The sequence below is a fragment of the Colobus angolensis genome, unplaced genomic scaffold, assembly GCF_000951035.1.
Source record: "Colobus angolensis palliatus isolate OR3802 unplaced genomic scaffold, Cang.pa_1.0 Scaffold642, whole genome shotgun sequence".
Classification (NCBI taxonomy): Eukaryota; Metazoa; Chordata; class Mammalia; order Primates; family Cercopithecidae; genus Colobus; species Colobus angolensis.
The window spans coordinates 69,069-82,036 of record NW_012120066.1 but is presented as its reverse complement, the minus strand read 5'-3'; the positions used below and the strand labels follow the sequence as shown (position 1 = coordinate 82,036).

The following is a 12,968-nucleotide window of genomic DNA, read 5'->3' as shown; positions in this document are numbered from 1 at the left end:
GTGGGCTTTGCGTTTGACATTCTCTGTGACATATCTACACTGCATCTTAAAAGTCAATATTATTGTGAATTTTAATTTAAAATAAAATGTTATTTCATTCAGTTCTTTATACATTTAACTTTCATTTTCCTTCACAATAACTTAGCAACACAACTAGCCCTGTTTTCACTCAGACCAGCCTGTGCTGCTACAAGCCTGGTTTCTCTTCCTCATCACGACTTACTCAGCTTCCCTTCCCGTTTCAGTTCAAGGAAATGTGGGGCGGGAAGGGAGGGGCAGCTGCCACTCACACAGCTCACACTGAATGCCAGAGAGCTTGCTCTGCACCTCTGCCTATTTTTCTAGTTGAATTTCACTGCATACAGCAATCAACCTCAGGAATTCATTTTCCCACATACAGGAAGCTCGGCCCCAGGTACGGGGATTTGCTTGGTGGGGAATTTAAATCCAGGTCCCTCTCACTGCAAATCCCACAGCATCCCCATGAGGAAGAGACAGGGAACAGGGAGTAGCCCTGGGTCATCCTAAACTGACTTCAGGCTCAGAGAAGGACAGATTACCTGGGGAATGAGGAAGCACATTGCTCTGGAGTTCACTTCTGGAGAAATGTCATGAATGGGCCCTGTAAGGAGCTGGTGGCAACTTCTGTTACTTCTGGAACCAGCGACCTCAGGTCAAGAGCCAGATGCTCACTCAGGTCTCTCCAGGCCAGAGGCTCTGGCCAAGTTTGGGCTCCCAGCAGAGTCTAAGAAAATGTGGAGGGCACCAATGTGTGTTTATGAAGATTTATTTCAGAGTGAGCATCATTTCAAGAAATGTGGACTTGAGCTTTGCCATCCCTTCCCCTGGTCCTGTTCCATAGATTTTGCTGTTATATTCTCTGTATCTTTACCAGGATCGGGAGGCTGAATTTGTCTTATTCTGGGTCAGTAACTGTTACTTCCTTAACGGCGGTGGTCCTGATAGTTCGCACATTTGTGGCCGTCCCAAAGAGCAGTGCAATTACGAAGGTGTAAATACGACCAAAGACCACTCTCAGATACAGCACTGACTGCTGGTTTTGTTTGACCGAACGTGTTCTTCTTGGAGGTGGCCCGCTGTCAACACTCCCACCAATACCTCTTCTTAGGCACCATGGAGGATCCCAGCCTATATGGCAATGGCAGTTCCTTCTGTTGTTGCAGACCCCTCTGTGACTGCACTTCTCAGGGTGACAGTCGTACCCCAGGGAAGTGATAGTCATATTGCACTGGGTGTTATTACAGAAGTTCCCATCAGCACAAGGAGTGCCGTCTATCACACGCCCAACATCAGCTGTGCCTGTTGCACGGTGTTCATCCAATCCAAAACACTGAAACCTTCCTCTCACTGAGTGATGGAATGAAACATGTTCCTGCAGCCGGGGAAGATGAGTCACATTGGTACACTGCAGTCTTCCACAAAACTTATCTTTTCCTACACAAGCCTCGTAGCTGAGAGCTGTTCGTTCTCGAGTACAATGTCCGAATCGGTGACTTTCAAGATTGATGTCATAGCAGTCCTCAGGAGCATCCTTAGCACCGACACCAAAGATCGCCTTGCAGAGCACAGTGCGGTCAGTGCAGTTCCCATGATAGCAGTAGCCTTCTTCAGTGCACGGGGTTCCATCTTGCAAATAAACGTTTGAGGGGCATGTCAAGGTGGTCCCATGACAATACTCTGGAAGGTCACATATATTTTGGATAGGTCTGCAGAGAGTCCCTGGTGCGGAGAAGCTGCAGTTTGTACAGCAGTCTCCTAGATGACAGACGCTCCCCGGTGTGAAGCGACAGTCACTTTGGCAGCAACGACTGGCATAACACTGCTTGAAGGAGCCACAGTCACATTCCTCCCTCCCTTCCACGATGAGGTTTCCACAGCGAACCGTTGTCACGGTTTCGTTATACACTGGAGCGAGTGCTTCGAAAACGCACCGGGCTGAATTCACAAAACAATTTTGTGCATGTCCATAAGAACAGTTACTGAATGCATCTGTCATCCCAGGGTATCGCTGCATAATGCAGAAGGCCCTTCTCTGACATGTGCAGTAGTTGTCATCATACTCCACACCCATGCTTCTCATCAGTGTCTGGGTTGTTATGACGGCTACCAATAAATAATGTCTGCCTAGAGTACCAATATGTAATAGGCCTAAATGTGAACAGAAGCCATACCTTTGTGGTTCATAGTTAGATTCATGTGGTGCTTCTTTAATAAGTAGTGTGGATGAATGAACACGAAAAGTATCAAAAAAGGTTCTTCTAAAATAGGTAAACATCGCACTATGAACTTGATATTGATTCACAGGAGCTGGGTCACGAACATTATATACGGTCAAAAGATAAATATAGTACCGCAGATCAATATTTTGAACAATGCTGTCAATGACACTGAACATCTGGACCACCTCTTTGGAACAAGTTGTAATATTGCCATATATACGATAATATGAGTTGGAACATTGAACGTGGCCTTTTATATTACCTCTATGAGAACTATACAGCGACGGAGATAACCTGGGATTCATGCTGTCATTTGCTTCAGAGAACAGGGGGTCTGTCTCCTCATTGTCACCATCTCCAAATGTGGGCCCCGTTGCGTTGGGCTCGGCCACTATCTGAGAAACAACATGTTCAAACCTGCGGGAATCCTGGAGGGGTTTGATTTCATAGGCAAGGTCGTCCAGCTTCATGACGCCTCTGAGGCCCCCATAGCACATGTCGACGGTGACCATGGACAGAGGCACCTCCTCCAGGTAGCCGAGGTAGTAGCAGTCTGGAGGGATGTAGGGGTCATCCACCTGCAAGGCTCCTTGGTCATCCTGAGTTGTCACCAGCAGATGTCTGGGCCAAAGAAGGTGTTTTCTCCGCATGTGAACGACGTGTCTTTGACCCCCAAAACGCAGGCTGTAGGACAGCCAGCTGGGAAACTGAAGGCCTTTGCCACGGTGCGTCTCCTTCCTGGGAATCACCACCTCGGAGGATGCGTAGTGCCACAAGGGATGGCCTTGAGAACACCAGCCTGGAGCCAGGAGTGCCCAGAGCCCCAGCAGCAAGACGGGGGCCCTAAGGGTGACTGGCGCCTCTGCCGGCCTCATGTCCCAGCCCAGGGAGAGTCATCCAAAGAGAATGGGAAAGGAAAGGCCTGTCCTTGGGGAAGCCAGGCCCCAACCAGCTGCGGTGGCTGCGTCCCTCCCAGGGAGACCCTGACAGAGAACAAATGACCTCCCCAGGCTCCTGCACCACACCCTGGGGGCACCTGGACTGCTGGAGGGAATGAGGTAACAGTCCCAGGGCGGGGCAGGGGGTGGGCCTGGACAGGATGGCAGCTGGTGCTGCACACAGGATGAGGCTGAGGGTCCTGGCTGTGAGGATTCATCGGGAAGGGAAAAGGGAGAGGGAAGCAGGGCTCTGTCTCTTTTACCACCGTCAATCTTTTCTGTTGCTTTCTGAATCTGCAAATTACAAAGATGTGTTTAATGCCCTCGCATCAGGCGAGTTATTCTCGGTCGCTCTGTGGGTTAATACCGCTCCTTTCTGTGGGTCACATTGCTTACTCCTTTGCCATGTGGAGATAGACACTGCCAATACTTTCCTTGTGGATTGAATGTTTTTCTCGTCTTAATAAGTACCCACATCTTATTCTTTTTGATGTTGTTTCATTTTGTTTTGGTTTTGAAGTTTGGTTTGAAGTTACCAGATTGTGAAAGGGAAATATCCTGGGCCCTGTCAAGCTGGGAACCACTCAGGGAAAACCTGCCTCCCAGTCTATTTAAAGCTGTCCCTCTGGTCACAGAGATAGACGCATATTCTGAAGGCCTCCTGTGCAAACACTTATCACAAACTCAAAAGAATGCAACCCTCCGTCTCTCACCTACCTGGAAGCCCTAAGTGGGGAGGACTTGCTTTGAGTTGTCTGAGCCTTTCTGGGTGGAACTAATGTCCTTCTTACTTATATTCACTGATGCCTCATGTCTCCCTGAAGTGTGTAAATCAAGCTGTGCCCGACCACCCTGGGCCATTGTCATCAGGACTTCCTGAGGCCGTGTCACAGGCGCGTCCTCAACCCTGGCAAAGGAAACTTGCTAAATTCACTGAGATCTGTCTCAGAGTTCCTGGGTGCACAAGATCAACAGTTGAAACAGGGTAACTCTTTCTTCCGTGCTGTGTAAAACCCTTGTGAATTATGATGCTTTTTACTTAGTCCGTCTATTGGGGGCAGACGCTATTCCTGACCTCATGAGAGCCCCAGGGGCTGTCCCTCCGATGCTTCTGTGTGGTTCTCTCCTGGTCTTTGGTCATTTCTTCAGATGCACGAGCCGATCAGTTCTCAGGGAAGGACACGGGGGGCCTCTGTGGGTGTCTCATGTCTGAGAACAAATATTTCGCATATTTCTCCCATACTGAGTCCTCTGTGTTCAGTCCTGATTACCAGATGGAAACCCCTGGGCATCCCAGGGCTGTGGCTCTTCTCTCAGAGCTGCAGGGCCAGGTCTGGGCTTGTTTTCACCAGGAGAGAGAGGGCCCTGTTTTCCTGCCTTCTCCATAGCAAGCTGCGATGTGGGATGCCTGAGGAGAGGGCAGAGCCCAGAGCAGATGTGAGACTCCTGGAGGAGCTGAGTGGCAATGGCAGCATTTGGGAAAATAGGATGACTTATAATATGACTGTGCCATGAAACTCACTTAGCAATTATTATTTTTTACACCTGTGTACAAAATACAAATATGACTACTTTAAGCAAACTTTAAGAGATACAAACAGAGAAATAGAAAACAATATAAAAATAAGAGAGGACCTTAATACCTCACTTACAACAATGTATAGCAAATCCAGAAAGAAAATTCTTAAGCCTCCGAACCTGAACAACACTATTCAACAAATTCACCTAAAAGACAGTTATGGAACCTCCGAACCAAGAGCCATGTAATACACCCTCTTCTCGAGCACACATTGAGCATTGTCCACGATAGGTTGTATGTCACATCATAAGACGAGCATTAACATTTAAAGAAGTAATCCTAACCCTTCTCTAACTCTTTCAAAAATTTGTGAAGGGTCAACCTTCCAAACTATTTCTGAGGCTACCATTACACTATTACTGTTAATATTACCAGTAATAGACAAAGGCACCACAATAAAATAAAATTATAGATCAATATCATTGGTAGACACAAATTAACCACTCCAAAAATAGTAAACTAAGTCCTAAAGATTTTACAGAAGACCATACACCATGACCCACTCAAATTTATTCTGAGTTGCACAGATGATACAACATCCTTCATCAATCAATTTGGTACACCACATTAAAAAGTAAAAAGTATTTCAGTAACGTTTCAAGAGACATAGAAAAAACATTTGAAAAAATTCAGGGTTACATTATAAAACTTCTGAACAAAGTAGGAAGGCAGCAAAACAACTTGTACATAATAAAATCCATTTTAAAAAAGTCACAGCTACTCTGAAAGGTTAGACTATTTTGTTTTAATATCTGAAACAAGGCAAGAATACAGCTTGAGGTATTACACTTCCAGGCCTCAAAATTTATTGCACACTTAGAGTAATAAATCAGAATGGTATTGGCATAAATGCATGCAGAGAGCTTAGACATAAACCCACATATTGATGGCCAGCTGTTTCTCATCATGAGAACCAGCGATATACAATGTCTAAATTATAGTGTCTTCCAAAGAGCATGTTATGAAAACTGGATTTTCACATGCAAAGAATTAAGAATTTTAAGTTAGAATAAACACAAAAATTAACTCTAAATTCATTAAATATTTAAATGTAATAAGCATAATTGTAAAACTCCCACTCCTGAAAAAAATAGCAATCTTTTTCTGAATTTTGCATTCAAAACACATATAAAAAAAGCAGAATTGAACAAGTGGGACCAGATTTTACAAAAGATTCTGCAAAGCAACGAAATAATTCCAACTTACAGAATTGGATAGTACACCACGTATCTGAAAAAGTGTTAATATCCAATATATAAATAAAACTTCTATAACTCAATAGCAAAAATAAAAATAGCCTGTTTTTAAAATAATCAGTTTTACACCTTTAACAGCATAAGAACCTAGAACTCAGGTTAAATGTTTTTCTCCATGGCTAACGGTCTGTCTTATGGTGTACTTGGCTGGACAATACTTTGTATTGATTTGACAAAACACTAATCCAGGTGGTGTTGTGAATTTTTTAACAGAGGTTATTAAAACCGTAATCAGTTGACTCTGTGTTAGGCAGATTATCATTGCTAACCTGCTTGGCCCTGATTCCATCAGAGCAGAGCTGGAGAAGGTCAAACTCCATGGTGATTAAGCAGCTTCAGCTGTTTCTGAGACTTCCAGCCTGCACTTACTGCTGGCCGGCCCTGAGGATATTGGATGTTTCCAGCCATCCCCCAAAATTGACATCCCCTACATCTCACAGGAAAGTGACGTGTCCTACTGCAGCTTGTCAAACCTAAATATCAGACAGAAAGAGACTCCCCAAAATCAAATAATATTTATTTGAAAATGGGCATCGCAAGGGGAATATGAGTGGGCACATTTAAAGAGGTAAATGAAGACACGTGTTTTAAAGGATAACTGAGGAGGTTTACCTGACGTGTTTTCAGACAATTATCCTGGACTAGAAGAATCAATAACAAGGGTGGAATCAGTTTTAATGTTGGACAGGGAGTGGTAGGGTAGATATCCCCACAATATTAATACTTTTACTGTTGTGGTAGCCTTAGTTTGTTCAAGGTTGTAGTTGTGCAGATAATTCATGTGTGTGTGTGTGTGTGTGAGAGTATGTATGTGTGTGAGATTGAGTCTCACTCTATCACTCAGGCTGGAGTGCAGTGGCGCAATCTCAGCTCACTGCAACATCTGCCTCCAGGATTCAAGTGACTCTCCTGGTCTCAGCCTCCCATGTAGCTGGGACTACAGGCATTTGCCACCACGCCAGACTAATTTTTTTGTATTTTTTAGTAGAGATGGGGTTTCACCATCTTGAGCAGACTGGTCTCCAACTCCTGACCTCAGGTGATCTGCCCACCTTGGCCTCCCAAAGTGCTGGGATTACAGTCATGAGCCACTGTGCCCAGCTGTGCAGAGTATTTTTATGGTAGTTCTTGTTATCAGGGATATGTTCATGAGAACCCGCCATTCATGACCTTCTCCAGCTTCACCTGTAAAGATCATAACTAAAGTTGTTCTATTTTGATTCTGACAACTTTCACACCCTCTTCCTCACACCACTAGTGAAGAACGTTACTGTGTGAAGGTTTTTCAGAACAGGATTAGAAACACACCCGTATCCCACGTTAACCAAACAAGCTTGTCCCCTTCAGTCCCCACTGGCAACTTGTATTTACAGATGCGTCTCCATGCAACACAGTGAAGGGTCCTGAGTGAGGAGGAGTGAAGAAAGTCCCACCAGCCTCTCCCACGTGACTGCGGCAGCCACAGCCTGAGACCCACCTGAGCTCCAGGAAAGGGCTTGAGGCCTGGAATTTTGACCACAGGGAAAATATCTTCCTTTTCCAGAAAGCAGGAAAAGCAAATGGAAAAATGAGAACAACAACTAGAAAAGAAAGTAAATGAATTAGGAATAAAAGAAGCACCAGATCAGTGTTGATCTGATTCGCATACTTCAGTGTCAGGAGAAGGGTCAGACGTGAAACCTTTGAGGTTCTAAATGACACTGGCCCTGGCCCAGCCTCTACCATCTGTGATCAGGATCCGTAAAGACTGTTCTAGTCATGAAGGCTCACTGAGGTCCCTGTCCTGGGTCTGACTGGAGAAGACTCATCAGGAAACCCTGAGCTTACTCAGGATTCTGATCGTGGTGACTATGTTTGAGGACTTTGCATCCCTGTAAGCACCAATCTGCATTTTGTGCCGGTGAGAATAGCTCCTTATATTAAAATAATCTCTTTCAAATACTTAGAGAAGACATTTTTAGGCACAGAATTCTAAACTTAGAGAGGTTCCCGGGGAAACTGTAAGAAGTAGAGGAAGTTCCACATCCTGACAGGAAATCAGCCTCCGTCTGCACCTGCCTCTGCGACTGACTCTGATCAGTGGGTTCTGAGCGCCCCCTGCCGCTGATTTCCCGCCAGCGCCCCTGCAGGGAGGTTTGTGTCTGGGCTCAGGGAGGTTTGTGTCTGGGCTCACACCGACTTCCCCTCACTGTGTCTTTCGCACAGTAATACACGGCCGTGTCCTCCAATCTCAGGTTGTTCATTTGCAGGGAGAGCGTGTTCTTTGAGTTGTCTCTGGAGATGGTGAATCGACCCTTCACGGAGTCTGCGTAGTATATGCTACCACCACCATTGGTAATGCATGAGACCCACTCCAGCCCCTTCCCTGGAGCCTGGCGGACCCAGCTCATGCCATAGCTACTGAAGGTGAATCCAGAGGCTGCACAGGAGAGTCTCAGGGACCCCCCAGGCTGGACCAAGCCTCCTCCAGACTCCACCAGCTGCACCTCACACTGGACACCTGCAAACACAGAGACACCCTGGTCAGAAACTGCCACACAAATCCACTGTTTCTCTCATTCATGTTCACTCCCACTCAACCTCTCTAGTTCTCCATGAATTACCTTGTAAAATAGCAACAAGGAAAACCCAGCTCAGCCCAGACTCCATGGTGAGTCCTCTGTGTTCAGTGCTGATCACCGAATGGAACACTGTGGACTTCCAGTGCTGGGCTCCTCTCCCAGAGCTGCAGGGTCAGGGCTGGGCTGGTTTTCATCAGCAGAGGGAGGGCCCTATTTGCATGTCCCCCACTATATAGCAAGCTCTGGGGTGGGACATCTGAGGAGAGGCCGGGCTCAGTGCAGATGAAGTGACCTGGGGGAGACTGGTAGTAATTCCATCACTCAGGAAAATACAATTTTATATTATGTGATTGTACCTTAGCATTTAGCTCTCATAATCCAATTTTATGTTTACATATTTACACAATATATACAATGCAGCTTTCAATGTTATATTTTACAGAAGATAATTTACATAGAGAACACAGCAGTTGTGCAATGTGTCTAAGATTACACATCTAAAACAATTTAATCCTATTGTCTGGGCCTGTGCTGTAACTACCGGAGGAGGCGGCTCCCCTGAGACAACTCCAGGGCAGCATGGACCAGGCCTGGTGAAGACTACAGGATTCCCCATCTGCTATGACAACTTTCTGTAATTTACCTAAACAGACAGAGAGAACCACAGTTCATGTGTGTGTATGTTCAGAAGTCAGTCATGTTGCTTCTGTCAATATCAGTTTTTTCATTGCTCCATTTTAGCAAAACTATTCATTTCTTTCTTTGTTATTGCTTTATTCTAGTATAATAAATAAATAGTTAATTCAAATTTATAGTGAATGATTTGAAAAATGTAGACCTATGTTTGCAACAGTTCACTCAGCAATTAAATCAAGTCTTGAATAATTAAATTAATCCCTAAATCTTTTCTTATTCCTCTCAAACTTAACTCACATCCCCATTATTCCCAATACCATATTCTCAGAAAAATTTAAATCTTCTTCATGTTAATTTTTAATAGTGGCATCTTCTAAAATTTCTACAAGTGAATCATATAAAATTTACTCTTAATTCCTTAGTTTCTTTCACTCAGCACAATTCCTTGAGAATTTAGCCACGTGTTTTATGATTGAGGCATGCCTTGATTTCAAGCTGCATTAGATTCCAGTACATAAATATATGCCAAACAATGTAATTGTTCACCAGTAACAAAAGGTGGTTTGTTTTCTCAGTTAATGGATTTTATAGAGAAAAGCAGCTCCTCAGCAAGGGAATGTAAAAAATGAGTAAACTATGATATTATCCTGATCTCATTAACAACAAACATGAAAAACTGCAAATAAAGAAAAAACATTCAATATATCTGAGTTGATACCATAGAGGAAAAAAAAAAAAACTCTGAAATCTGAGGAGAGGAGCCTGCAGAGAGAACCATATATTAGTGTAGCTGAGGCGGATACCACGGGACAGTATTTAAGATAGGAGCAGGCTGACATGGAAATATTCAGAGAGTTGCTCGAGGACGCATGTGCTCATGCTGTTAGACTGTGAAGCTCCTAGTGCTTGCGGGCTTTTCCTACAGAATTGTTATTAATTATTTTTTCTGCACTTTATGCAAATGATCAGGCCAACCATAAGACTGAAGTTTATTCTGAAAACAACTCAGACCTATAATGATTACATTCTGACAAAAATCAGAACTGGAGAGAGAAAAGTTAGTTTCAAAACATCATACACTTGTCTTTAAATTCTAATCTCTTCAGTTGCTTTAAGTATGTGCCTCCGTTTTAAACTAACTGCCTATTCCTGTGAACCAACCAATGATCTCCGGCTGCAGCTCAGAAGAAACAAAGGGATGGGGAATATAAACATCCGCATCAACATTTTAGTTCTGAGCAATTATCCTGCAAATCATGCCAGGTGATGGGAATAAACAGGGTGCCCCTAATCTGGAGGTATCTTTGAGAAAATAAGTGCAAGGGAGCTAACAAAAGCCCAGCCCCATGCCCAAATCTGAGCAGGCATTAACTACAGCCCAGTTATCTGGGCATGTCAGCAGGCTTGGAATTTTTTTTCAAGCTGTCCTTACCACCTTGTTTTGTTTTGATACATGTGTTCTAATAACCCGATTTGTCTCTTCTCACCTACAGGCCATCCAACTCCAAATGGTCATGCTGTGCAGGAAGCATGGTGCCAGCATCTTGGTGAGGACCTCAGAAAGCTTACAGTCGTGGAGGAAGGCAAAGGGGCAGCAGACACACTACATAATTAGAGCAGGTACAAGAGAAGAGATGGGGACAGTCCTAGAGTGTTTTAAAGAACTAGATTTCACTTGAACTAAGCACAAACTCAATTGTCACCAAGTGTGCTGCATAAAGTCATTTATGAGGGATCTGCCTTCATGACCCAATACCTCTCACCAGACCCCACCTTCAGCATTGGCAATTACATTCGTAATGATTTGTAAGCAGAGCCATTTCTGGGAGTCATGGGTTTCCCCTGAGAGGTAGCACTCACTTGCACAAGACTCAGTTATATCTTGCAGCTTCCTTGCACAGCACACACAGCACAGAAATATAGGAACCTTCCACTCAATCCACCCTTCCTCTCTCCTTCACTCAGAGACAGGCTTCCCTCCTATACGATCAACTTCCCAGCTTCATTCCACTCCCTCTGCATTTTCTCTCAAAGGGGTGGATGTAATTCTTCTAAAAATTCAGGGAAACTTCATTCCGTCTTGGAGGTTTCTGCCTAGGAAACCAATAATAACACACATGTTACCTGAAAGGGGTCCCAATTCGGGGTGAATCCGCAGAGTAAAATGAAAGCGAGTTTATTAGGAAAGTAAAAGAAGAAAGAATGGCGACTCCACAGGCAGAGCAGTGGCATGGGCTGCTGGTTGTCCATTTTCATGGTTATTTCTTGATTATATGTTAAACAAGGGACGGATTATTCATGAATCCCCCAGAAGTTCCCAAAGCTGAGTATTTCTCCCCTTTGTTAGACCATCTAGGGAAACTTCCTGATGTTGTTATGGCATTTGTAAACTGTCATGGCGCTGAGGGGAGTGTCTTTTAGCTTGTTATTATAATTAGCGTAAAATGAGCAGTGAGGACAAACAGAGGTCACTTTTGTCACCGTCTTGGTTTTGGGGGCTTTGGCCAGCTTCTTTACTGTAACCTTCATCAGTAAGGTCTTTATGACCTGGATCTTGTGCAGACCTGTTATCTCATCCTGTGATTAAGAACTCCTTAGCTTACAGGGAATGTAGCCCAGCAGGTCTCATTCTTATTTTTCCTAGCCCCTATTCAAGATGAAGTTGTTCTAGTTCCAAAGCCTCTGACACAGACAATGTAGTGAAATATTTACAATATGAGCATCATTATATTGCCAAATATAAAATAAAATATCATAATGGCAACAAACAATGTTTTGTGTCACCTTGACTAGACCACTGTCTCATCTACTAAATCACGCACTAACTGAGGTGCTGCTCCCATGGCAAAATACAGGGGTTAGTAGAGCCTGCCATTATTCTTTCCTAAGTCACAAAGACTGTTCTAAATAATCGAGGTGGGGTTGATTCAGTCAGAGCATAACAGAAGACGATGGGACTCCGTGGTGGATGGCAGATGCAGGTCTTCCCAGGAATTCCAGCCTGCCTTTCCCGATGACCAGCAGTACTGATCTTAGGCTGCCTAGCCAGACCCTGCAATTACTATTTTCCAGAGCTCACAGCACAATGGAGTGTCCATCCTCAGCACTCCTCAAAGTCACAGGTGAGAGTCCAAACTCTGTGACAGTGTGAGAAGCACAAGATCAGCTCTACATCAGTATCCCATTGGAGAAAACTAGTATTATTCCCTTCATGACTAAGGTCTGCTTCATTTTCCAAACGTCTACATTCACAGAAGACAGCAGGAGAGTGCAGGCAACGGTGAGTGAGAAAGTCCCCTCAGATTACCCAGGTGCTGCCGACCTGAGCCCTGGGATTGTGACTACAGATAACACATACTCAGTTTGCAGGAAAGAGAAGAAGAACGGGAACTGTGAGAATCAAGTCTACAGGGAAGGAAGATGGATTAGCAGAAAGAGGGTCCACTGAATCAGTCTGAGTCACATGTGCCCAGTTTTACAAGACAAGGGGGGATAGCTGTGAAAACCATGTGGTTTTAAGGACCCCGATCCTGGGCGAGCCTCTCTCTTGGCTCCTATCAGAGCTCAAAGCCTGTTCTAATCAGGGATTCCCACGGAGGTCTCTGCCCTGAGTCTAACTGGAAAACACTCCCCAGGTTCCCCTGAGAGTCCTCAGGACTTTCATTCTGTTGACCACGAAATAATTATTTCTGCCCCCAAAGTGACACTGTGGCTTCTGTGGAGGTGAGGATGTGTCCTACAGTAAAAAAAAAAAAAAA

The 12,968-nt window shown here is 44.5% G+C and overlaps 1 protein-coding gene and 1 gene segment (V, D, J or C); both read right to left on the bottom strand.

Moving 5' to 3' along the window:
* Positions 1-813: 813 nt before the first annotated feature.
* Positions 814-3,248, bottom strand: LOC105527713 (disintegrin and metalloproteinase domain-containing protein 21-like). Its single transcript, XM_011964133.1, has one exon. It carries the CDS (start codon positions 3,113-3,115, stop codon positions 917-919), a length of 2,199 nt encoding a protein of 732 aa, XP_011819523.1. The 5' UTR covers positions 3,116-3,248; the 3' UTR covers positions 814-916.
* Positions 3,249-8,160: 4,912 nt separating this feature from the next.
* LOC105527716 overlaps positions 8,161-12,968 on the bottom strand; it is a 5,676-nt gene continuing 868 nt past the window's right edge. Inside the window, 1 exon segment of the V gene segment in view lies at positions 8,161-8,513. Within this exon segment, the coding sequence occupies positions 8,161-8,513 (353 nt within the window).

Excerpts from the sequence above, each read along its gene's own strand:
- LOC105527713 (XM_011964133.1), bottom strand. The coding sequence starts at position 3,115 with ATGAGGCCGGCAGAGGCGCCAGTCACCCTTAGGGCCCCCGTCTTGCTG.